General features: G+C 46.6%; 1 protein-coding gene across 1 annotated transcript; it reads right to left on the reverse strand.

Annotated features, from left to right (window-relative positions):
• Positions 1–93: 93 nt before the first annotated feature.
• Positions 94–19,577, reverse strand: SSPN (sarcospan). The gene is given in 3 exon segments (XM_010575417.1): positions 94–465; positions 5,863–5,949; positions 19,098–19,577. Coding segments are annotated over 3 exon segments (933 nt in total). The 3' UTR covers positions 94–99.
• Between the last annotated feature and the right edge of the window lie 3,548 nt (positions 19,578–23,125).

Below are 23,125 nucleotides of genomic sequence, written 5' to 3' on the forward strand. Positions count from 1 at the left end.
GTCAAAAACCTTATAAACACTCATCCATCCGTGGTGTCTATGGTGGCAGTATGCTGACATTTTCTGTTCCCTGGCTACAGCCCCCCGCCTGCCCAGACCCTATACTTTCTGTTGCTGGCCTTCAGTAGCAGTTAAAGGGTAGAACCGAACGCCCACGTAAAAGACCTGGTATCTGTGTTTCCACATCACAAAGCATGCCGACAGACATACCAAGGCTGCGATCAGATTGAGAACCATCTGCAGAAGTAAGTACAGGTTAAGCATGCTGGTGAGGCTGCCACAGTCACCTGCGTCCTGGTAGACGAAGGTCCTACCAAGGGGGTCTGCAGTGTCCAGTTTGCACTGGCAGGACTCGAGGATGGTATCGCAGGTAAATTTTGTCATCTGCAAATAATGGTGTGCAGCAAAAGCCACTGCCAAAACACAGGCAACCAGACCCAGGGCACTCAGGAGAAAATACATCAGCTGAAAGAAAGCAAAAAAAAAAAAAAAAAAAAAAAAAAACCACTCTTTTTCCAGCTACACAGAGAATGAGGAACACAGAACGAATGCATGCACATGTACTTCACAGAAAATGCATGCATTCAATGTACGATCTGGACACTGTATGCTTCAAAAATTGCAAGGCAGCTATAACCTCCTGGTGATGCAAAGGTCAGCAGGTCATCGCAAGGTTCTAGCCTTGCATATTTTGTATGACTATTACCTTGCAATTTTGAGACCTGACAAGAGCACCAAGAAATCTGTCTCTATACAGCCAGAAGCTTTATAGAGAGGGAGGGAGCGTCTTCCTCTACCATCGTACCTGCATTGGCTAGACTCCTAGTAGTCAGCTGAGATAAATTAGTGCAGCTGCCTTGAAGCAGAGCTGAGCAGACTGAGGCTTGGGCTGACATCTTATCCCAGGCTGCACTGAGAAGTAGGTGTTCTTGAAACTTTGTGCATGTGTTATTCCCAGCTCTTGGTTTGCATGCCCAAACAAATTTGATTTATACTTGCAAATCAGTCAGTGAGGTGGCTGATCTCCCGCTTGTGGGCCTGCAAATGCAGCCAGCCTGCTTGCTTCCCAGGTCCTACTGTGGAGCAGGAATGCAAATCTCCACAAGAAAGTGCATGCTGTGCTCAATCTCCTTCCAAAACTTGCCCCATAAACATGGAAAAGCCTTTCAAAGGTGTGAAAGAGCAGCGAGCTACTTTCATTTCCCAGTGCCGTGGCATTAGGGCAAGGGTCTGCTTGTCACCCTGCTACTCCTTACACCAGTGGCAGCTTTAAAATAGGGTGGCTTTTATCAAGGGTAGCTACGCAGAGTCCACCCGCACAAATGCACAGAAAGCGGCAGCAGCTCAGAGCCTTTGTCGCTCCAGGTTGCACCTGAGACCTTTGGATACCAGAGCATATGGGCTTCCCTTGCTTTTGATAGCTGGAACTGGCAGTTGCCGTGTTGCATACAAAATATGTGTGAATGTATATTAAAATCATATTCTGTGTTTAGCCAAAATAGCATTTTTGGTTCTGTTCAGCACTGCAAAAACATTTATTTTTCTTGGCGTCTTATCTGTCAGACACATGGCATGGTTGGGAATCTGTTATTTTAAACAGCAGCTTCTCTCTTTCTGTCTCTTAACCTCAATAACGCAAGCAAACTAGCAATATAAAAGCATTTTTTATGACCTTGAAACTCCAAGTATGTATGTCTTGATAAAATTCACGCTCCTGGTGTATTTGTCTTATATCTACAGCGTGAATCAATCTTCCTATTCAGTTGCCAACTTGAAAAAAAATATTTGGGCTTGTTGCAGATCTTAAAGCACTAGATATATATTTTCTCTTCCCCCGCACCACCGAATTCTTACAGCAAGATCTTCATTTCCAAGACTTGGCTACTATTAAATTTAATGACTTCCCCTGCAGCCTTAAACCAAGGGCAGCTTCAGAATGAGGGTGGCTCTTATTAAATGCAATTACTTTATCCCTGCAGCTTTCAAGGTAAAGGTCCATGGGAAAGGTGAAGTTGGAAAATGGGGACACCTCCTCATAAAAAGTGCACAGAAAATGGAGCACTACTGACTGATGGACCCCCTCCAAACAAAGATGTGGTAATTCATAAGCTGATGGCGTTACTTTAAAAGATGATGCAAATGTGTTTGATGGGGAAAACGGAAAATGGACAAACATTGATGACCATTCCTCTTCTCTGAGGGATGAAAGTTGTTCTGCGATGTAGAAATCCTAGTGGACTGGCTGGAATTCCCTGGATTCAGACCAGCAGTAGACAGAATCAGGCCTCCCTAATAAATGAGATATTAAGCCAAGACTACACGATGTGCCTTATTCTCCCCTGGCAAGTATTTTATTTAGCTGCCAACTTCTATCCAAAGTCAGGACAAAATAGCATAAAATCCACAGCCTAAGCTACACTCCAGGTACAATAAGCAAGAATTTGCCTGTTCTGTACCTAAAGGGAAGGAGATCTCAGAATCTGAATACACAGGCAGTTCTTACAGCAGTCCTCAGAGGCAAACAAAGATGCGTGGGGACATAGGGCAATTTCCAGATAGCTTATTATTCTCACAAGATGTTTGCAGAGGAATCTCTCTGCGAGCTGCTGAAAATGAACACATTTTCAAATATCAAAGGTGAGGCAAATGCAAATACTGCCTGTGAGGGAGCACAAGACAGTGAGTGCTGAGGTCCCATCAGCAGATTAATCACATGCCAGACCTGAAGGCAACTTCAACATGGCAAATACAACCCCATAGTGAGCTCTGCCCAGGAACCAGAGCTTGCCACTGGAAAACTGTTTTTTAACAGCCTCAGAGAGGTAGACACTGTGATTGCTGTTTAAATAGAAGGAGAAAAGGGAAGCGGGGAGGGACAGCATAAGATGAGGTCAGAGCATGGCAGCTCATCCTCCTTTGGGTTCCTCATATGAGGAGGAAACATTTTAGCAATATTTACTGGCAATAGTTTTGCTCTGTGCCAAAAAGAATATAAATAACCTAAGATGGATTGAGTTCCTCATGGAAAAGGCTTCTCACAGTTATCAGAGATGAAACCAGAAGGGTTTGCAGACGTGGACCCCTTCTGAAGGTGGTGGTGGCTCGGGCGCAAGCCCATGCAGGGAACAGGAACCATGTGTCATGGTGTGGGCTGGGTGGGCAGGAGTAGAGGGTGTCACGCTACCGTGGGAGATGCTGTGATGAGGACCACAGTGAGCAATCTGTCAAATATTAGCAAATCGCTCAGGAAGTCCACGGGACTCCTCAAGATTTTCCTATGTGGTTGGTTTTGGTTTTTTTTGCCAAGGGAAGAGGATCTCCCCTTTTAAATACACACATAATAGCGGGGCATGCTGCTTTGCCGTGCTGCAGAGCACTCTGCCTGCAGACACAGAGATGGGGCAGGGGCAGAAATTCAGCCTGGCACTCGCCGCTGTGCCCCCGAAGGGCAAAGCCGCCCTCCCTTTGGGTGGTGGTCTCCCTTTCTCACGGATGCACGGGGTGCAGCGGATACCCGCAGTAGCGTCAGGAAGGGACTTCTGCCGAAAGCAGTTCTAACACCTCCTTCTTTAACAGGATCCAGGGCTCAGGCAAGTGTGAAATGAAAGAAGCAGCTGTCGAGGGGGAGGAAGGCAGAGAGGACTGCACAGGTCTCCTCCCATTTCCCACCCCGAGGGAGTCACTCACAGTGGTCGTAGGGTCACCTCGGGGGTTGACTAAGATCCCTCAGGCCTGTGTGTGTGGTTCTCCTCCCAGAGTGACCCTTGGGCTATGCAAGGGGTCCTGGGGTGCTTACTCTACTCCAGGGAAGCCTGGCCAAGGTTTTCTTGTAGGATGATGCTCGCAGCCATGTGCAGCCTCGGTGGGCACCAGCCACCAGTGTGAGGGCAGGGACTGGGCTGGGGAGCAAGTCCTCAGGACGACAGTCGGGGCAGATAGGGCTGAACCCAGCCGTGGCACTGGATGAAGCATCAGGTCCCCAAGGAGGAGAGAACCACCCAAGTTGCTTGGCTTTGTCTCATGATTGTAATTTTGCATCCTCAGCCTTGTCACCGAATAGCTAATGTTCTTTTTTTTTTGTTCAGAGACAGAGTCTAACTGTCATTTGAAGATCTGGGAAGTGATACTGGAGATTTAGATGAGCCCTGTGTGATCAAAGGCCTGGAGGAGACTCTTAACTCCTACTTTATTTAAAATAGGTACGTGCCCTGCAGCCAGAAGCCATTGGCCAGGAGAGGCAGGGAGGAGGGAGGCACTGTGGGATAACAGCTCCTGGTGGGGATGCAGGACAGGAGAGGTGAACAGCCTGGGAATGATTGAGTTTTGTGGCATGCTGCAATCGGAAACGTCGCAAAGGTGGATTCTGGGGAGGAGGGTGCTTTGGGTAGGCAAGAGTCTGTCGGCCATTGACTGAACCAGAAGCCTTTCAAGAGAGACTTTAGCCCTAACTCTGCCAGGTGACGAGGAATAACCCATTTTACATCTCTTGGGGAGCACTTTAAAAGCATTTCTTTTCTTGCGGGAACGATGGTTCACGTTCCTCTCACTGCCAGGGTGGGTGGTGTTGCTAAGGGTGGCAGAGACATCTGAGCTGCCCAGCCCCACATGCCGTTCCCACCACGAGGGATGACTCCCTTCCTGCTTGGATGCCAAGTTCAACTTAATGCTGCAGGGCAAGCAATAAAAAGCCTGGTGTGGCAGCTCCCGCCCAGCCCAGCAGTTCCCTGGGCAGCTGTAACGCTTACTCGTGGGTGTAAAGGTGACAGGGTAAGAATGTAAAGGCAATCAAAGGGCAGAAACAATTGTTCGTCTCCCTTTCTTTATCTAACCACGGGAGAAGCTTGAGAGAGGCACAAAAGACACACCGGGGTCTAATTTCTAAGGGAGGATGAATGCCAGGTTTCAGAAAGCCGCTCCTTGCATTTGATTTCCTTCTGCCTTTCTCAGTTAATAATCACTGTTATTTTGTGTTGCTTGCGTCGGTATTTTTCTTGGTTATTATGTGTCTGCAAAATATTAAGAGCCCTGAAAATTACAATAAGGAAAAACAGCCCAGAAAAATGGTGTTAAAAAATACCCCATCTGGAACAAGGGTTCTCAGCCTCTCTTTTCTAGTCGCTTAGCAGTGTCAGCAAAGCAGTTTTGGGGACCAAGGCGGGGCATGGCGCACGGTTTCTGCGCCTCTCTTGCAATGCTCGGATGGGAATTTGCTTCATGGGAGAATGCTTGCCTCTATGGTTTGCTAACGCTTTCCCATGTTCACTAATGCCTGACCCTAACACAAGGCACCGTGCGCTGGGACACGGCTACCAGTGCTCAGGTACAGCCTCTCTCCCCAGCCATGGAGGTGGGCAGGTAGAGATTTCCACCCACACTTTTTAATTTGCCTGTGCCCATGCAGTTTCTTATTTCATGGTGAGGAGCAAAACTGCTGGGAAGATGCCGAGATGCTTCTTAGATCGCATTAAAAATTAAAACTTGATTTAAGTGGTCCCATTTTATGCCACCCTACTTCTTACCCAGCTCTCTATTAATATCTCTACTTAATCAGAAACCCTCAACCTTTCACTGAACACTTCCAAAATTATTCCAGCTTTGTTGATATGAATCTCTTTGATATTCTTAAAACATGGCAAATAAAACAGTATCTTGTTCTTATTTGAAATATTTGTTATTAGTGTTTCCCCTTTATAGGCTACAGTTTCTTCCTTAGCTGCATGGAAGATACCAGAAAAACATTCTTGCATTTCAGGTGCATTTTCACTTCTTTCCATGTGGTCTTAAAAATACCCCCAGTATCAACTTTTTTGATTATATTTAACAACATGAGAAGAAAAAGAAATTAAAGAAAAGGCAAGGTACCTTTACTGTGAACTGCACACACGTCTTCTCATCAGGTTGGTACAAAACACAAAGCATAACAAATCCCACTAAGGACACCACACAGACCTGCAAGGGAAGAGATGTAGAATGTGTCAGAGTTAAAAAAAGAAACCACAAAAATACATTTTTTTTCAAGCCCAAACACCTTCTCTGTTAGCAGGACCATAACTCAAGGAGCAATGTGTAAGTGAAGTCATTTGAGCAGGGGCTACAGCCATGCGTGTAAGAGCCTCATGTGTTTGGATGCACTTGTGAGGAGGAAAGAGCTTTAACCTTCACTTTACAGATACTGAGGCACAAAAAACTTACTCAGAGGGACTTTTTGAATCAGATCTACAAAGACACAGCCCAGCAATAGCCTCTAGGATGTGTTTTGAATTTTCGTCCATGTAACTAACTATCAAAAAGGAGCAGAAGGCTTATGAAATTGGGCTTGGACGCCCGAAGAGCATCATCCTATGTACCACTGGGTGCTGACAGAGTTTTTATGTCACCAGTGCAGGTTGTAAATCAGTAACCATAGCTGTCGCTGGACAAGAAGCAGCACAGTTTATAGCAGAGACTTTCAACCTCTCCTAGAGCAGACACCTTCCCGTGGGGCTGCCGGGGCTGGATCAGGGAACGAGAGGAGTCCTGACTGCGCCCGCAGAGGGACAGGGCATTGCTGGCGGCTGGAGCTACGCTTGGAGAAACCTATGTGTGTTTGGGTTGCCTTGGGAAAAACAGGTGAGTCGATGGCATGCACGCGTTTTTAAATGCAGCTTCATATCACACCTTTAAAAAAGGTCCAGGTGTGATGAGCCTTGGTGGGGACCTCAGCCGAGCTCAGCCAGCGTGCTTTCAAAAGCACTAAGGCTTGTCTTCACGCGGGGCCGGGAGCGAGCCTTGCCTCCTTGCTAGGAGCAGCTTGATTATAAATGATAGCTATTAAATTCTCAGGGACTACAGCGAGAATCTGCATTTTTCCCCCCTTCATTTTACTTTGGGCCTTCCAACCTAAATGATTCTATGATTCTAAGACTTCTCATTAATTTGGGGCTTTCTGCTTTCCCAGAGCAGTGGGATTTGCCCTCTCGGGCCAGCCCCAGGTGCCAGCTGCCTTTGCTCGGGGTAGGACTACGCCACGGAGCTGCCTGCAGGAGCGTGGGGCTCCTTCACAGCCCCGTCCCCCCGCTCACTGCACGCTCTGGCAGTGCTGTTCACATCCAGATTTCCAGTTCCACAGAGGACTGCTCGACCTGCAGTGAAAAATGCATAACTGTCCTTTTTAAACAGCAACGGTTAAACACTTTTTTTTTTTACGACGTGATGCATAAAATACCAAACTTTTCTTTGTATCTCATTGTTGGTGTAAGGCAGTAGACAGCAGCCCCGTAAAGGAGGAGTGCCTCTCAACACACAGATAGTCATGTCCCTGAAGAACCTGTGTGATTAATAACACTTTTTCCCATAAAGTTTTATTTCATGTTGTTTCAGTAGGACATGAATAGGAAGTATTGCCTGAGAACATTTCTAAAGAAAGCGTCAGTATTATTTACTCCTTTCCGTGTCATGTGTATTTATATTCTGGTCCTATGACTTACACATGGCCTCCAATTTATTTGTTTTCTTCTTTTTATTGTTGACAGCCATAGCTGACAGGGTTGTCAGGGGAAAAAAACAACCTTTCTTGTCAAAGGTCCTTCAGTGCTGGGGGTTTTTTTGCCCTATAGTGCTTCTATGTGACTCAAGCATGTTTTATTTCTCAGGATTAATCGACTATGTCCTTGGTCCCTTGCACTGTATATTAATCTTTTAATTCAATTAACATGCCCATAAAACTTAAATCTTAAGGAGATCATATCTCTAGTAATATCCAAATGATAAACTCCCCCAGTGGCAGTAGTGGCTGAAGGAAAGAACCTGCAGCGAGAGCTAAAAAAAAATGCTTAAATACACTCGCTTAACATTACATCCTCAAATTCATGTGAAATGAAAGGGGCTGCCCATGTCAAAGCTAGACCTAAGTTTTTTCAGGATCTGGTGCTGAAGGATCTTGTTATGAGCAATAAATCAAATTTGCTTTGCTTCAGCTACACTAGTGGGCATTTACACTTGCATGAACCGAGGGCCAGTTTCTCCAGGTTACTCCCGTGAGACATCATGGGACTGTGCCCGCTCTCCCATTCCCGCTCCCATTTTCCCACAGAAATCCAACACAGCTGCATTCATTTCCGAGGGTAGAGTCAGATACCGATGGTGGAATTTACCATCAACTGCCTCGTGCAACTCCTGCAAAAACCCTGCCAGATTTCAAGGTGGCAGGATCAGACCTCCCTCTTCAGAGAGCTTCCCATACAAAAGACTATCGTTTAAAAGGATTTCCATTCCTGCATGCACTTTCTAAAGTTCCTCTGGGATTTAAATAATATACTCAGGGATACTTGAAGAGGCACATTTGTAGAGAGGTATTTATAAAAGATTACACTGGGTCAGGATTCCAGCAAGTCTTGGCCAGGATATTTCAGAAGGCTTAAGTATTTCTTTTATAACAATATACCAACTTTTTTTTTTTTAACCAGAGATGTGTATTTTGTAAGTGACGGTAAAAAATAATGTTGCTGAGAATTATGACCCATATATGTTTTACATTTGGGTTCTTTAAAGGTAAATTCACTCATTGGAACAAACCGAAGTGTGGAACATTTATACAGAAAACAGCTTTATGCTTCTATTTTATACATTATTAATAGATCAGTTTTGAATTATACCTGTGAAGTGTAATAGAACAACTATAAAAATACTCTGGTAAATATTTGTTAGGACCTGCTAAGTGACTAAGACAGCTGCATTACAGCAGGCACGTTATGGATGCTGTTGATGCTGATTGCTAAGTAGCATTAGGTAATCCTGCATCCTAGTGCTTCAATAGCCACTGCACTATCCCAGCATGAAGCATACATTTCCTATGCCTTATTGACTACGCACACAACATAAAATGCAATTGAACTTGCTTTAGCACTTGCTTGCCACCAATCGATACGCATTTGTTATACAAATAAAATAGATTCTCTAAGAGCTGCAGAATAGCAGTTAATTAGATCAGCTCTTGTAACTGTTATCTGGAAATCTAGAAATATGCATTTCTATGCTGAGTAAATTTCAACTCAAGTTTATTTCAAGATCCTATTTCAAAATTTTCCAGACGGACTATCACACCCTTTGCTGAATAGATAGTGACATGAAAGGTTATCCAAGGAAAGAATTTAAATTTAGAAAAGTACTGTATAGAAGAAGATCCGAATGTGATACAGAGGTATTTAGGAAGGGTACAGGTTTAATTTTGGTTAAGGCATACCCTTTGAAATCCTTTAGTTCACAATCCAGGGCAAACAGCTGTTTACTAGGGCTGGCTGAAAACTTAAAGTTTATGCTGTAGAAAAGTTTCAATACTGTTTCTTTTTAGTGGGAAGCAGTAGATGTTCCTTCCATTGGGCAGGAACATCTCAGGGCTGAAAAGTGACTTCAGAATTAGGGTTTTTTAAACCACAATCAAAATAGGAGTAGACGTTTTCTGGGTTGCCCCCACCCCTGCTAGTTGCTAGAGCCTGTTGTCATGAGAACTGAATTAAGATCCTATAGATTTGAGCAGGAAACAGGACCTGATTCCAACCACATTCAGGAGTGGGTCCCAGCTGAATTGCCTGGGAGAATCCCTGCACCCACGGAGATCTAGCGTGCAGTCCTTGGCTCTTCAGGACTTTGGCAATGTATGCGCACACTGGCTAGCACAACTGGGTGTTTCTCACAGCCCGGAGCCTCACACCCTGCTGCAAAATAGATGGTTCAACAGTGAGACTGCAACCGTACCGCAACGCACATTCAGCACTTGCAAGGAGCATGCCTTTACGTATGTTGATCATCTTAAAACCAGAACTCAAGCAGTAAAGAAGATCGATCTCAAGCTTTATGTACCCCAAATCCCTCACCATCAGCTTTACTTTAGCCGATCTCGCCCTGCTGAAGAGCTCCAGCTGCCACTGAAGCACGGCGGGCTGGCGCCCTGCCCAGCATGGTGCCAGCATCCTTCTGCACCATCCAACCCTGTCCCTCCCACTAAACTTATTACACTTCTTAAAAGCATCACGGGTGAGAAAAACAGGCTCCAACAGGAACAAACACAGGTGACAATGCAGAAGGGTGTTTGGACAAAGCCCACAGACATTGCCACCCAGTGAGGACCACGAGGCTCAGGGCAAAGGAGCTGCTTTCCCCGTCCTCACCTCCCTGTGGCTCATTCGCTTCTGGTCCTGCAAGGACTAAGCACAAGGTGTATGAGTGGCGCGAGGACACCACATGGTAGTGATGAAGATGGTTATGTAATGTACATAATTGGGAGAAATACGAATACATAGGGCACAACTTTCCGCTGTGGTTTGCATTCATTCTCTTCGCACACTGACATATTAATGTGGTTTGCTTTATTTTGACAGATTTCAAAACCACAGATTGCTCTAATCTGTCTGCATCTCTCCCTTGTATATTGGTGAAACTGGTTTTTCTTTTGTTACGGCTACAATTTTAGCTCAAGTGTTGCTATAGAACAAAGCAACTCCAGAAAAGTGCTTCTTACCCAGAGCATCTTGGAAACCCTGGCACATGAGGCTGGTAAAGCAGGATAGTTGAAAACAGCCACCAAGAAATGAAGGAAGGAGGCAAAAACCTGGTTCAAAGGAGCATCTTGGGTCTACACCACATCACAAGACAAATGCTGCAAACACTCACAAAGACTCATCTGCTCTTTATATGGGGGCTTGTTAACAAGAACTGCCTGCAACAACCTTTATGGGCAGAAAGAAAACACACTGGAGGACAATAACTCTCAAATATACGCAGTGTAATGCTACACAGCATTGCTGGGATCCACAGGTGAACTATGCCCTTTCTAATAAGAATGTAAACTCTCAAACTTCAGGGGGGAAAACCGGTATTAACAGAGTTAGGAAAAAATTTCCATTGTGGACAAGTTATTTTATAGTTGCTGACTTCAAGACACTATGGATCTTTCTGTTTGTAGGGACAAGGATAAAGAAATTATCTCTTGTAGCTATCTCTGAAGTCTCTGGCTTACCCTCAGAGGTGATATTTGGCTTGATGGCTCACCTGCCTTATTAGATACGGCAAGGCTTAGCTCCTGTCCACACCTTTGGAGAAGCCAAATTTAACATTCTCACTGGATGCAAACATTGATACAAGAAAGAACATGTTCCTGTTGGCTTTGCCATTATGAACCAGGATCATGTCTGATGCCAGACATCTGTACAGGCTGCTGCAGACAGCAACACTGATGTTCATTTGCTTTATGAGGTTTGAGGAAACTGCAGTGAAAGTGGGTACTACAGGCAATTTTCACTGCCAGCTTTCATCACCCTCAGGTCAGCCTGGGTCTTACTACCACATGTAAAAGAAGCCAGTCTGCCACTCAGATGTATTGTACCTTAATGGTTTTTTCCCCTTATAGATTTCTTGTTAGATTTAAGGACAGTCTAGTTGCATATAAATTACTCCCAGAAATAATAGCTGTAATAATAATGATAAACATGTATATTGTGGTTGCAGGCAAAGGCCATCATCATCTAGGAAATCATTCTTTTAACTGTCATAAAACCTATAATAACTGACCATCCCTGCCCCACCTACAGAATAAAATAATGATGTCTTTACTATAGTCCCTTCAAGCTATGAAATTACACGCCGTGGCAGATGCACAACTTTCTTTTAAATTCTGTAAAGTCATCAAAACCCTGCAAGAACATTCATAATCAAATGAAATCATATTTTTCCGTAATGATCTTTGCTGTTTAGGTCAGTTGCTCAGCAGTGAAAATGGTCACTTGTGCTGTGGTAAGATTTAATTCCCGTGGCAAAGCGCTGCAAAGGCTACCATCACTTACAAAGCCAGGAGCTGCAGCAGCAGTCCATTATGGCTGTTAAGTCAGAAATACGGTGCTGGGTGATCAAACGCTTGAGGGAACAAAAAAAAAAAATAATTCAAAGTTCCCAGAGCCAGCAGTGATTTGCAACGTGAGAAGTGCAGCATGGCTAAGAGCGCTACATGAACACGATTTGCGGTTTGAGATGTGTCCATGATTATGAAGCTATGGAAAGCCATCATCTCTATATAGTCAAAAGGTTATCTAGGCTGAGGAAACCTGTTTGAACAATATCCCTCTACAAATCTTGCCTAGGCTTTTTGCACAAACATAATCTAGCCAGAAACTCTGATTTCCTCCCTCTTTCCCCTTGAGGCTGTAGCTAGACCAGGGGGCTAAACCACAGAGGTGTCCAGGATTAGATCAGCACTTGACCAGGTATCACACAGACCTCTGGTGTGCAGCTACCTTCTCAAACCATTCTGAAAGGTAACATTTCGATGTTTTTTTTCCCCTCAGAATTTTCCACTCTATACTTGATCAAAATAAAAGTATGGATTTCAGTTAATCAGGCATCAATGCATAGTTACTCTTAGAAAATGATGAGCTTTAATGGCAGAGGGTTCTGAGGAAAACCGCTCTGGTCCTAGATACATATATGGCTATAAACAAGCACGGGAAACCTCACCAGAGCATATTTCATGCAGTGTACCTCATTGCCTACCATCCGGAGTTTCACATACTTTGGAGAAGGTTCAATTAAATACCTAAACTTGGAGGGTCTTCTTGAAGGCAATCCTCCCTCAAACCTTTTGATGTTTGCCCATGGCTAATTGAAGCTAGCTTGTATAAAAAATGGATGCCTGCATGACTATAATTTCCATTAGCTGCTTTGATGGCACCAGTTTTTAAGTATCACCTTTTATTAAAAATTGAAATCGGTTTCCCTAATAACAAGTAAAAGTTAAAAACCCAGCAAGGCTGTATAGGAGGTAAAGCCTGACTGAAAGCCACGTTCACAATTGCTGCAGGAAAAGGTGTCAAAAGCAACAACAAAAAAACCCAGCAAGGGGCCAGGGCTAACAAGAAAGTGTCTCTCTCCTTTCAGGCTTTGAAAGAGAACACATTTCAGGGGTTTTTAAATAGTCAATCATCCCCCATATCAATATGGAATGGGATCGGTTGCCTCTCGCTCTAGCTGGGGATGCTTCCCAATTATTGACCCTCTCTAGGAAGATAAAAAGGTTGCCTCATGCATAAAGCGGTTGTCTGATGTTTGGCAGGGCCACCACCGTGCAGCCAGAGCATCCGGCCTTGTGGAAAAACGTTACATGCAGCAGATGGGAGGATCTGGAAAGAGAAAGGCAAGGAGGCTGACAGGGGTTTACCCATACAGGTTTGCCTCATTTTATCATGTGAGAGACCCTCTGCAGAAAGGCTTTTAGGTGGCAACATCTACAGAGCCTCATCCGTGGGGAAATTGTCGGAGGCAACATGGCCCTTGAATCGCTTTGTCACACTGAGCCAGCGAAACTATCTACATTATAGGAACGGCTACATGTACAGAAAATCCCTTCTGGTCCAGAGGAGCATCCATCTCACCGACCCCAGCTAATCGTTAGGACACGTTTAACCCCAATTTCTAATTTATATCACTTTATAGCATGGTACCATTCTTTTTGCCCCAGACACCTATATACAATGCTTCATCCTTTCAGCATCTATTTCACAATGTTCTCAAAGCTTCTCCTTAACAGTTATACACGTCACCATCTCTGTACCCATTTTCAGGATGAAAGTCCTAACCCCTGGCCTCTCCCTGCTGCCACCTCCTACCATTTCAAAAGTTCAGCTTCATTTTAGGGGCCTTGCTGCTTCCTTGGGAACTGGGGATGCTGGAGCAACTTTGCCGAGAGCTGTACAAGCCAGAGGGGGTGCTGGGTGCAGGGAGCTCGTCACACTGCCTTCTTGCCCTTCCAGCCCCAAAATGACACAAACCCGCACAACCTAAAGAGGCAGAGGCTGGGTCAGCACTGCCTGTTACAGGCAGCACGATTGATTTTGGCACTGAGGTTTACCAGCCCATGAGCACATGCTGAGTCAGTGGCAGGACCCACCATCCGAGTCAGACTGTCACGCAGAAGTACATCAATTAAACAAACATCTCGATTATCAGCATCTGATAGGGATACGCAGTGTCTGGGGATAGTCCTGGCTGTTTGCTACCCATGTTGTACTAAGCATCGAAAGGTCTTTGAAGCATGAAAGCCAGCCAAACTCCTCTGCCAGCCCAGGTTGTCTTGTACTGTTCTCTGATGCTGCCACGCCATGCACTCCCTCTCGCCCCTCATCTCCCCCAAACTGTCCCTCACAGCTGGGTTTTCCAGCCATCGTGGGAACTTCATTTGTCTCACCTATCCTTGTCTGTGAGACGTGGGAAGCAAAGAATTTGTTTCCTTTGGTGAAGGTTTTGGCTTAAATTTTTTGAAGGTTCTTTAAAAAAAGTATAAACAAAGAGACATAAACATTACTGACTCCAGGTAAATGAAGAATATTTAAATTGCTTTTTCAGTTGAAAGTCTGGCTGCCTTTTGCACCACAAAGCCCCACATCAGCCTCACTCCACCAGGGCAGAGAAGCCAATGCTTGAACGCTGATGCCAAAAAGCAACAAGACATGGTTACCCCTTGGGTAAAGCTCCGGGACCCTCTGGCCTGGGGGTTTACCTGGGGAGACGTGGCCCTGAAGGGCCTGAGCAGGGAGGAGCATCAGAGATCCCGGGCTGGAGGTTTGGCCCATGGAAGATCTTCTGAGACGCTTTTTGCAATAAAATAAATGACAGCTGGAGCCATGGTTGCTGCCTTGAGCTGCCTGAGAAAGATTTTTTGAAAAATGTTTTTAAAACTCCCGATTTTATGTACATCCATACATATATATGGATTTAAAATAACTTTCTGACAGAAATAATAAACAGCCTGGATAATCATTTCTGATGAGCATTTCTGTAACTTTCCTAACTGCCTGAGTCTGCAAAATGGGGCTGAAAGGGAGCTCGCCTGTGAAAACTCTGATACTCTCTACTTTTGATCACAGTGGAAATAATCTAAGAGCAGATATTTCAAGGAGAAATACATCGTTTCTTCTTCTGGGTGTCAAAAGGCCACAAGCTAATGAAAAAGAATGAAAAGGATGCCATTAATATCTACTGCTTCTGCAACACTTTTCATCCAAGGATCTCAAAGCAAGGGGTGACGGATAGCCATTATTAACCCCACTTTACAGGAGAAATAACAAAGTCTCGGCAAGGTTAAGTAACTTGCCCAAAGCTATGCAGCAAGTCAGTGGCAAGACACAGAAAAAAGAATAAAAAGTCCTGCACTCCTGGGTGAATTTGTGAAGAGTTTGTCCAAGCTCCTTCAAAACAGCAGGAAGGAAGAGACTGCCGGGGTGGTCCAGCCTGCAGTTTCGGGTGCTGGGGACAGGTCTCACAGAGGAGCCACGCAACTGCTTCAGACCTGGACACCTTTGCTGTAAATGGCTACAGGTAGGTGAAACAAATGCCACCCTCGCTGTTTTTAATTGTGTGTATCGCCTGTCCCTAGCAAGGCGGCAGAGGCATTTTACAGGGAATAGGTTGTTGAAGCTGAAGCAGAAGTGGTAAATCACGTAGGCTCCATGGTTTCTGTCCATAAACCTTTCCTTTGATTCTGACTAACGCCCCCGGATTTCAGAAGAAATGCATTTTGAACCAGTAGGTTTTAACCAGGTTTCATGGTGAAGCGCTTCTGATGCAATGCAAGCTGTGCTGTTGCCTCCTGCAGGAGCCGCGGGAGGGAAGAGCCAGTGCTGGGCACCCCTTGGGGGGGACCCCTTCAGTGTCAGGGGCCTCCTCCGCTCCCCGTCAGCAGACTGCTGGCCACCTTTATTCCACAGGATGGGGAACCCAATCCCTGGCCTGCGCTATCCTCACAAGCCTAGGCGGTCAGGTTTTGAACCGGTTTAATTCAGACTGCCTTGCATGGTTTTCCTTGGTAGCATTTTACTCCAGCTGCTTCTCTAAATAAGTTCCTTTTCATTCATGGTAATGCTCTAAAGCACTCGATTTTCAGCCAGGAGCGGTGTCACCATTTTGCCACTAATAAAGAAGAAAGAAAAAAATCTTTCAATCAATCAGAGTCTATTTAACACATTAGCAATTTTCCTTCATTTTTCTGTCATCCTGCATTAACAGCCGTGGGGTCAAATCCAGCCCTGGTGTAATTCCAAAGGAGTAACACTAGGAATGAGCTTCGCCCATTATCTCTAATGTTGCTAGAAAGGTCTCGATAATAGATTTTTTAAGTTCTTGATTTTGAATACTAATCAAGTCCTTTAAAAAGAGCACTTGAGTGGGATGCTACTAAAACAAATATGCTCTGGTATTTTACACCACATCTTTCTGTTCTGTTGCTCATTTTTGTGCGAATAAATGAGTTTCGGGAAGTCACTTTCTGGCATGAGGTTTGCTCTTGAGCAGCATGTGGGTCACCCATCCCCTACCTACATGCCCTCCGTGCAGCTTCCCACAGCAGCCCAAGAGCCAGCCCATAGGACATCCAGTCACACATAGGACGTCCCAGCCCAGGCTCCTCTTTCACAGACCAATTTCCCCCAGCTTTCCGGAGGCCGATCCTCAGCAGACTCCCTGCCACAGCTCACCAGCAGCGCCCTGTGACCCACACACCAGTAACTCCAGCTCAGTAACTCCTGGCCATCTCTGTCCGATGTCCCAGTGGGCACCAAATACCTCCACGGAGACATCACAGCACAGGAACAAAGTGAATGCAGCACCATGTCGTACGTCCTGCATTTTAGCCTCAGATACAAGCTTTGCGTTATTCCCATGGTGCATTGGCCACGGCCAGCGCTCCCTATGCGCTTTCTTGCTGGGAGACTCTGGGGCTGCACCAGCACTTCAACCTCTCCTTTCTAGCACCAGTTTCCCTTTTTCCCACCCTCTCTGCTGGCGTCAGACCCCTCTTTCCCTTCTGCTTTGGGCCGAGGGTGCAGGAGAGCCATGTGGTTCCCCAGGACCCTGCCTGGCCACGTGCCCCCAGCACAGGGTCCCTCTCGTCACCCTGAGGGCAAGCAGGGGAGCACCAAAAGCCATTCCGAGCCAGGGAGGAATCAAACGTGCTCAACATCGCACCAGAGTCCCCAGGGAGAAAGTCACCGTCTGAATCAAACCGTAGGTACAGTAACCCCTCCCCACGGGTCCCTGCCCGCAGCCCACAGGCTGCACTGGTCTTCCCAATAGCTGGGGCACCCTGTAACATGAAGCAAAATGAAGCCCTGACCGCCACAGCCAGCACAGTCCCAGGAGATGTGTTCCCCCAGGGGTTATCCTGGCTGGCTGGTGAGTGCAAAACATGAAACATGACCACCACGGCTGAGAGCTGGGTTTTGCTTTGAGTCGTGGGTTAGCTCAGGAATGCAAACGGCAAATTTTGCCTGGTTTTCAGGGGGGAACTCTGAAAGTGACTGAGCTTTGCCTCATGCGGACATCCGAATGTCACCACTGCCGGCAGCTGCTGCTAAAAACGAGAGGGGTTAGAGCTCTGTTTTCAGAAAGCAGTGACTTTGGTGGGGTTTCAGGCCTCACCGAGGGAGATCAGGCATATGTGGATGTCTCGGATGCTGTTTCGATGCTGATGACGTTCACATGGGCCGGGGGCTGCTTCCATGGCTTTTCCCACCTCCCCAGCTGTATGCTAGTTCAGTCCAGCTCACTCTTTCCCCAGTCTTTGCAAGTCAACGTTTTCTAGTGAAAAAGCTATTTCAAACCAGGGATACTACAAGTGCTGTCTGGAGAAGAAATAATCTGACCTCCAGAATCCCCAAATAAACAGCAGTAGTGAAAATGTCACATGCTGTTATTTTATCATCCGCACTCCCCCCTGGCTTGTAACAGCAAAAACCCCAGGAGGAAGTTGTCCTCCTGAACAAGGGCAGGCTCTTGCCCTGCAAAACATTGCTCAACTCTTAGATACCTCTTTGGTTGGAAGAGAAACAAGAAGGGCAAGGTGAGTAAGAGGAGCGTTTCATTTGGGAACTCAGGTCCTGTTCTTTCCACTCTTTGGAGGGTCGCCCAGCAGGATTAATACAGCAAACCCCAAACAGTTCAGGTGTTCAGATAATCCTTCAACTGGCAAGGAATTACATTTGTGGGATATGCTCCCATAGCTGTTTAGCACATCGAGAAATCTTTTCTCTAAGTACCTAAACACAAATTTATTTGCTGGGAGTTCTTACAGTCTAACAACACCCAAAACAGTGCTAACACATCAGTATATATTTTCCTGAAGCCTGCTGCCTGGGGAAAAAAAAAACCCTGCATACTAAATTGCACCCATGGCACATCCCAGGCTCATAATCACCGACCCCGTCTCTCCGCAGGCAAACCGCGCGTCCCTGAGCACATGGCCAAGCGGGGCCACACCACACACAGCACCGAGACCCCGCACCTCCTCCCCACCTCTGCTGGGCAGCCGGCCCTGGGGACCAGCCCGGGCTTCGTCCCCCAGCAGTGTCTCCTATTTATGCCTGGGACGACCCTGCCCTTATCCCGTCCCTGCCAGCCCACGCGGCGAGGCTGGCGTGTCACTCGGAAACCGCGCGTGACTTGGCGGGAGCCACCGGTGGGCCCTGGGACAGGCTCCCATTTCCCTGCCACGTTACCCACCCACCGGTGCCGTCCCCCTCCCCACGGCCATGTGCGGTCTCTCCCTCTGGTGGGGGAAAAGTCGGGGAGCGGCGGGCAGGAAGGGGGTTAAATCGCAGCGGTTCTTCAAGGCAGCACAGCGAGGAAGCTCAAAAGACAGCCATTTCTTTCCTCTTGCTATTACCAACGCGCCCCGGTAAAAGTTGCGAGTTATAGAGTTATGCTGTCACTTCTAAAACCTGATTGTTATAGTTTGGTGGGGAAAGAGGGAAGGCAGCATAAGTAATCAACATTTTTTTTCAGCATCACCAGGCAGGAGTTCACTGCAAAGCACAAGCTAATACGTACATCTAGTGAACAGCAACCCTGCATTTTATTTAAGGTCTGTTGGGTATTTCGGGGAAGAATACGAAAGACTGTGTTATTCTGCAGGAGCAGTTTCCTTGGGAAAGTATACCCAGACATTTAATCCCAGGAATATTTATAGTTAGCATAACTCACATGGTGTTGTGCATGCAGTTGGTTAGTCTAAAGTGGAGCATCATGCAGCTTGCATTAATGTTGGCAAAGGCACTTTATGGAGAAACAGACTTTATGCTTACAATTATCCCAGCCCAATATGGAGTGTCTCTGACTAGCAGAGAAGAACTGATGCCTGCCATAAGGAAGCCCAGCACTGTTACAGAGATGCCTAATGCCAGCTGCAACAAAGCAAACAGCAGCGGGAAACGGCAGCCACAACAAGTGTGGGATTCCTCCTCCTGGCCAGTTTTGGGATCCCCCTTGGTTTTCTTCTGCTTCTTCTTCTTCTTCATCGCGGACTCTTGCGTCTTGCTCGAGTCGGTGCTTTTCTCCCCTTCGGGTGCCTTCCCTGTCTGGCTCTGGTTATTCAGGGACGTGCTGTGCTGGGGTTTCTTCTCCTCCTCCTTTCCCATGCCGATGAACTTTAGGTTCTCACGTGCGTGTGTGTGTGCGCGCGCTGATGGGGGTGTGAGTTTTTTTGCCCCCCAAAGCTTCGCTTTGTGCTGGCTGAGTTGTTCCTGGTATTTGAATCAAGGAGGCTGAACAAATATGGAAAACATTTGGAGCAGATTGTCAGAGCTTCGAAATGCCACATATAGCCCAGAGAAGAGGGGGATTCAAGGGGGGTAGCGAACTGCCAACGTGCAGGCGCCAGCTCTGCACTGGGGCTGGCTGTGCACGCACGGCTGGGCATGCGTGCCACCGCAGCTACATAGGTGTGAGCACACACGTGTGTGCATGTTTGTGGAGCAGCTGGACGGGCAAATAGCACGCAGAAAGTCTGCATTGCCAGCTGAGGAACAGGAGGGAAATCTGTCTCGCCAGGGAGCCGGGAGCAATCAAGTGCCTGTGTCTGTGTGCGCACCGAGCAGGCAGGTAGGAGCTCATCACGCCGCGGCTCCCCTGGGCATTACTGGCATGCAGAGCGTAACTCGGTGAACCCACGCAGCACCATGCGCACAATGGGCACGTTTCATGCACCGGCTGAATCAGATTAAATAGGTGCGTTTCAGTGGGAGGGAGTTGACTACGTGTGTGGAAAATATGAAATTAACACAAATAAAAATTCAGATTAATACCCTCGGGAGCCAAAAGGAATCCTCTCTCTTCCCCAAAGTTGCAAAAGCACAGCTAGGCATGTTTTATGAGGAGGCGGACGGACCAGCGATGAGGACTGGTGCTTCTGTGCAGGTACTGGTAACGCTCGGAGCTGAACATCTGCTGAGGAGTTTCCAGGGCTGCAAGTTACCCACACCAGGAAGATTGTTTATGTTACCTAAAAGAAAGAGAGACGTCTCATTGTGGACATGTGGTCACTGCACTTTCTCCGTATGCTGGCTCACGCTGGTGCTCGGGGACAGCACACCAACAGAAGTGTGGGGTTTTTTCCTAGAATACTCTCAAGTTGTTCTGCAGCTGAATCCAGCGCTGGGAGCCCTGGCAGAGCCTCTCAGACACTGGTGGGGCTCCCCAGGGGCTCACCCACGGAGGTGCCGGCAGGACTGGGGTCTGCAGAGTTAGACAGCGAATAAATACCCGGTCTGAGAATAGGAGGGAGCAAGAAGAGGCGGGTGGTGAGCGGTCCCGCGCCAGAGGCGATGCCGGCAGCCGTGCGTCCAGCCGGGCCGCGGTGCACGCGTCCTCGCAAGGGAAGACCGTGGGAAGCGGGAGGCTGCCGCGACACCTGTGCTTAGCTCACGCCAGAGGAATTACTCAAAAGCTTAGGGGTAAGCAGGTGCTTAAATGCTTTGCTGGCCTGAGGCCCGAGTGCATACAGCCTGATGTCTTGCCTTCCGACGAGCCGGGAGCTGCATCGGGACCAGCGGAGCACCGAAACCCCTCCTCGGCGTGTGCGGCTCCGTGGCCGCATTGTCACGGGGAAGCCGTACGGACACGTGGGCTCGTGCTGCTGCCCCACCAACATCAACAGGAGCAGCATAAATGGGCCAGCCAGCTCCGTCCCCACCATTTGGCTATGTATTTTTTTTATTTTCCTTCCCATAGAGGAGTCAATGCAAGCAAATGACAGAGGCGAAGCGTCAGGAGGAGCGGGGCAAGTGGGAAGAAGATGTCAGATGTTGGGGAAATCACCAGCAAAGCTGCCTTTGAATGCTGCAGAGCGGTTCAGGGCGGAATAACCAAAATGTTGAAGCACTCTGAGAGGATCTTACGCATGCTGAGATAGCATCAAGGAAATCTTTCCTTTGACATATTGGCAATGCCTTCTGAGAAACTACTCTATTTCCAGCTCTTTATGGCATTTAACAGCAATGAACTGTGTCTTCTGTTTTAATAAATTATGATGTCACTTTGTTTTATGCATTAAGCAATATCCTCTTTGGTTATTTATATTACCGACCGTATGAAAGAAAACTAGAAACAAAGTGATTTCAGACACTTTCTGCTCACATAACTCTTGTGCTACATCCATAGAGCAAGATTAAGATATATTGTTCAAAAAAGGAAAAGGAAAAGAAACTAGAGGTGAAAAAAAAACCTGAAAAAAACCTCTTCCCTAGTCATGTTGCTTACTCTACTGTGTTTTCATAGCTTCTCACCAAAACATTTTGTCATCACCACCAATTTTTTTACATATCCTTATGATAGCTTGCACTCACTGGTGTACCTTGTCTCTCAATCTCAAAGCCACATACAATTATATTTAACCACAGCTTTGAGAGCGATGGGGTGTTCAAGGATCATCACCAAGGTTAGATAGGGAAACAGTGGCAAAGCTGAGCACACATGTTTTACTGGTGCCCAGTTAAACATCTACCTTAATAATAAGTATTAGAGTTAAATGAAGTTATTTTTTCTTTTCCTTTCTCCCCATTCAATTCCCTAGTTCTATGCCACAGATCTTTACTGTGGTTTTTCCCCCAGGAAAATCCCTGGTTTTAGCACCTGGATTTGTGCTGGCAGCTAGATTTATGATTGTTGTCTTCAAAAAGGGGCCAAAACCCAACTGCTTTATTCATGCCGACAGTCATATTGGTTTCAGGGGGAGTAATTGCCTGAGGAGGATGAACAGGATTTAACCCAAAGTCAATAAAATGAACAAGCACTTACTTTACAGCCAATAACAGCCCTTGCTTATCTCCTGGTCCAAGAATCTCTCTTAGAACAGGTGCCTAAATATCTTTCTGCACAGCAAGTATCTCAGAAATGAGGCCATGCTCCATGGGCAGCAGGCTAAATATCTCCTACAGGGTATAGGTGGGAAATTCACTGGGGTCCCAGCCTCCTGCAGCCCCTTCGAAAATCCCAGTTGTATGGCTGGTGTCCAGAGTCCTTAAGGCAGGAGAAGTCTAGGCCAGTTCAGGGAACGTCTTCTGTACAGCGACCGAAAGGTTTGGCTATGAAATTCTAAAATGCAGTCAAAGTAGACTAGAGTTCACCTTCTCACAGCTGTTGAGTCCAAAATAGCTGCACCACTCGGAGCACTTGCTTTTTCCAAGGAAACTAAAGATATTAGTCGCCACCTGCCCTGGTCACGGTGGGACAGGGAGCCCTTCCTAGGCTGGGTACAACGTGCCTACACAGGGAGGCACCATCCCCACGGTGAAGGGCAGCAGGACCTGGTCCGGCAGGAGTGGCTTTCAACCACCTTCTGCTTTGCTGCTCCTGCTGTTGGCATGGTTATTTGAGTAACATAGCGATCGGATGACGGGTAACCTGCTTTTACCGGGACAACTTCAGGATTTCAATGGATGCTAACCAGTTGCCAATAAAGGCAATCACTTGTACTTTAAAAAAAAAGACCTATTGCATACTTAAAATCATATATGCCAGATCTAATCTCTGCAGCAATACAGAGTTATATAGAGAAAAAATGAGGGGTCAAATACATTGAAAAAATCGGTGATGGGGATGTTGTTGTTTTGAAATGATTAAACAGTGTGTACAAGAGGGAAAAACGTTCTTTTAGTGTGGCTAGCTTTCCCTGCAAAGTCAAACATGCATATCTTACATGCTGGGAAGTTTAATGGGGATGGAGAAAAGAGGCGGATGCAGGATTGATCTTCCATAATTATTATCTGAACCAGATTGTATTTGCTGATTCCACTTGGCATTAACAATCGAGTGTAAAACAGCTGTGAAAGAATTC

This window comes from Haliaeetus leucocephalus, unplaced genomic scaffold, assembly GCF_000737465.1.
Source record: "Haliaeetus leucocephalus isolate CR32 unplaced genomic scaffold, Haliaeetus_leucocephalus-4.0 Scaffold473, whole genome shotgun sequence".
NCBI classification, from domain to species: Eukaryota; Metazoa; Chordata; class Aves; order Accipitriformes; family Accipitridae; genus Haliaeetus; species Haliaeetus leucocephalus.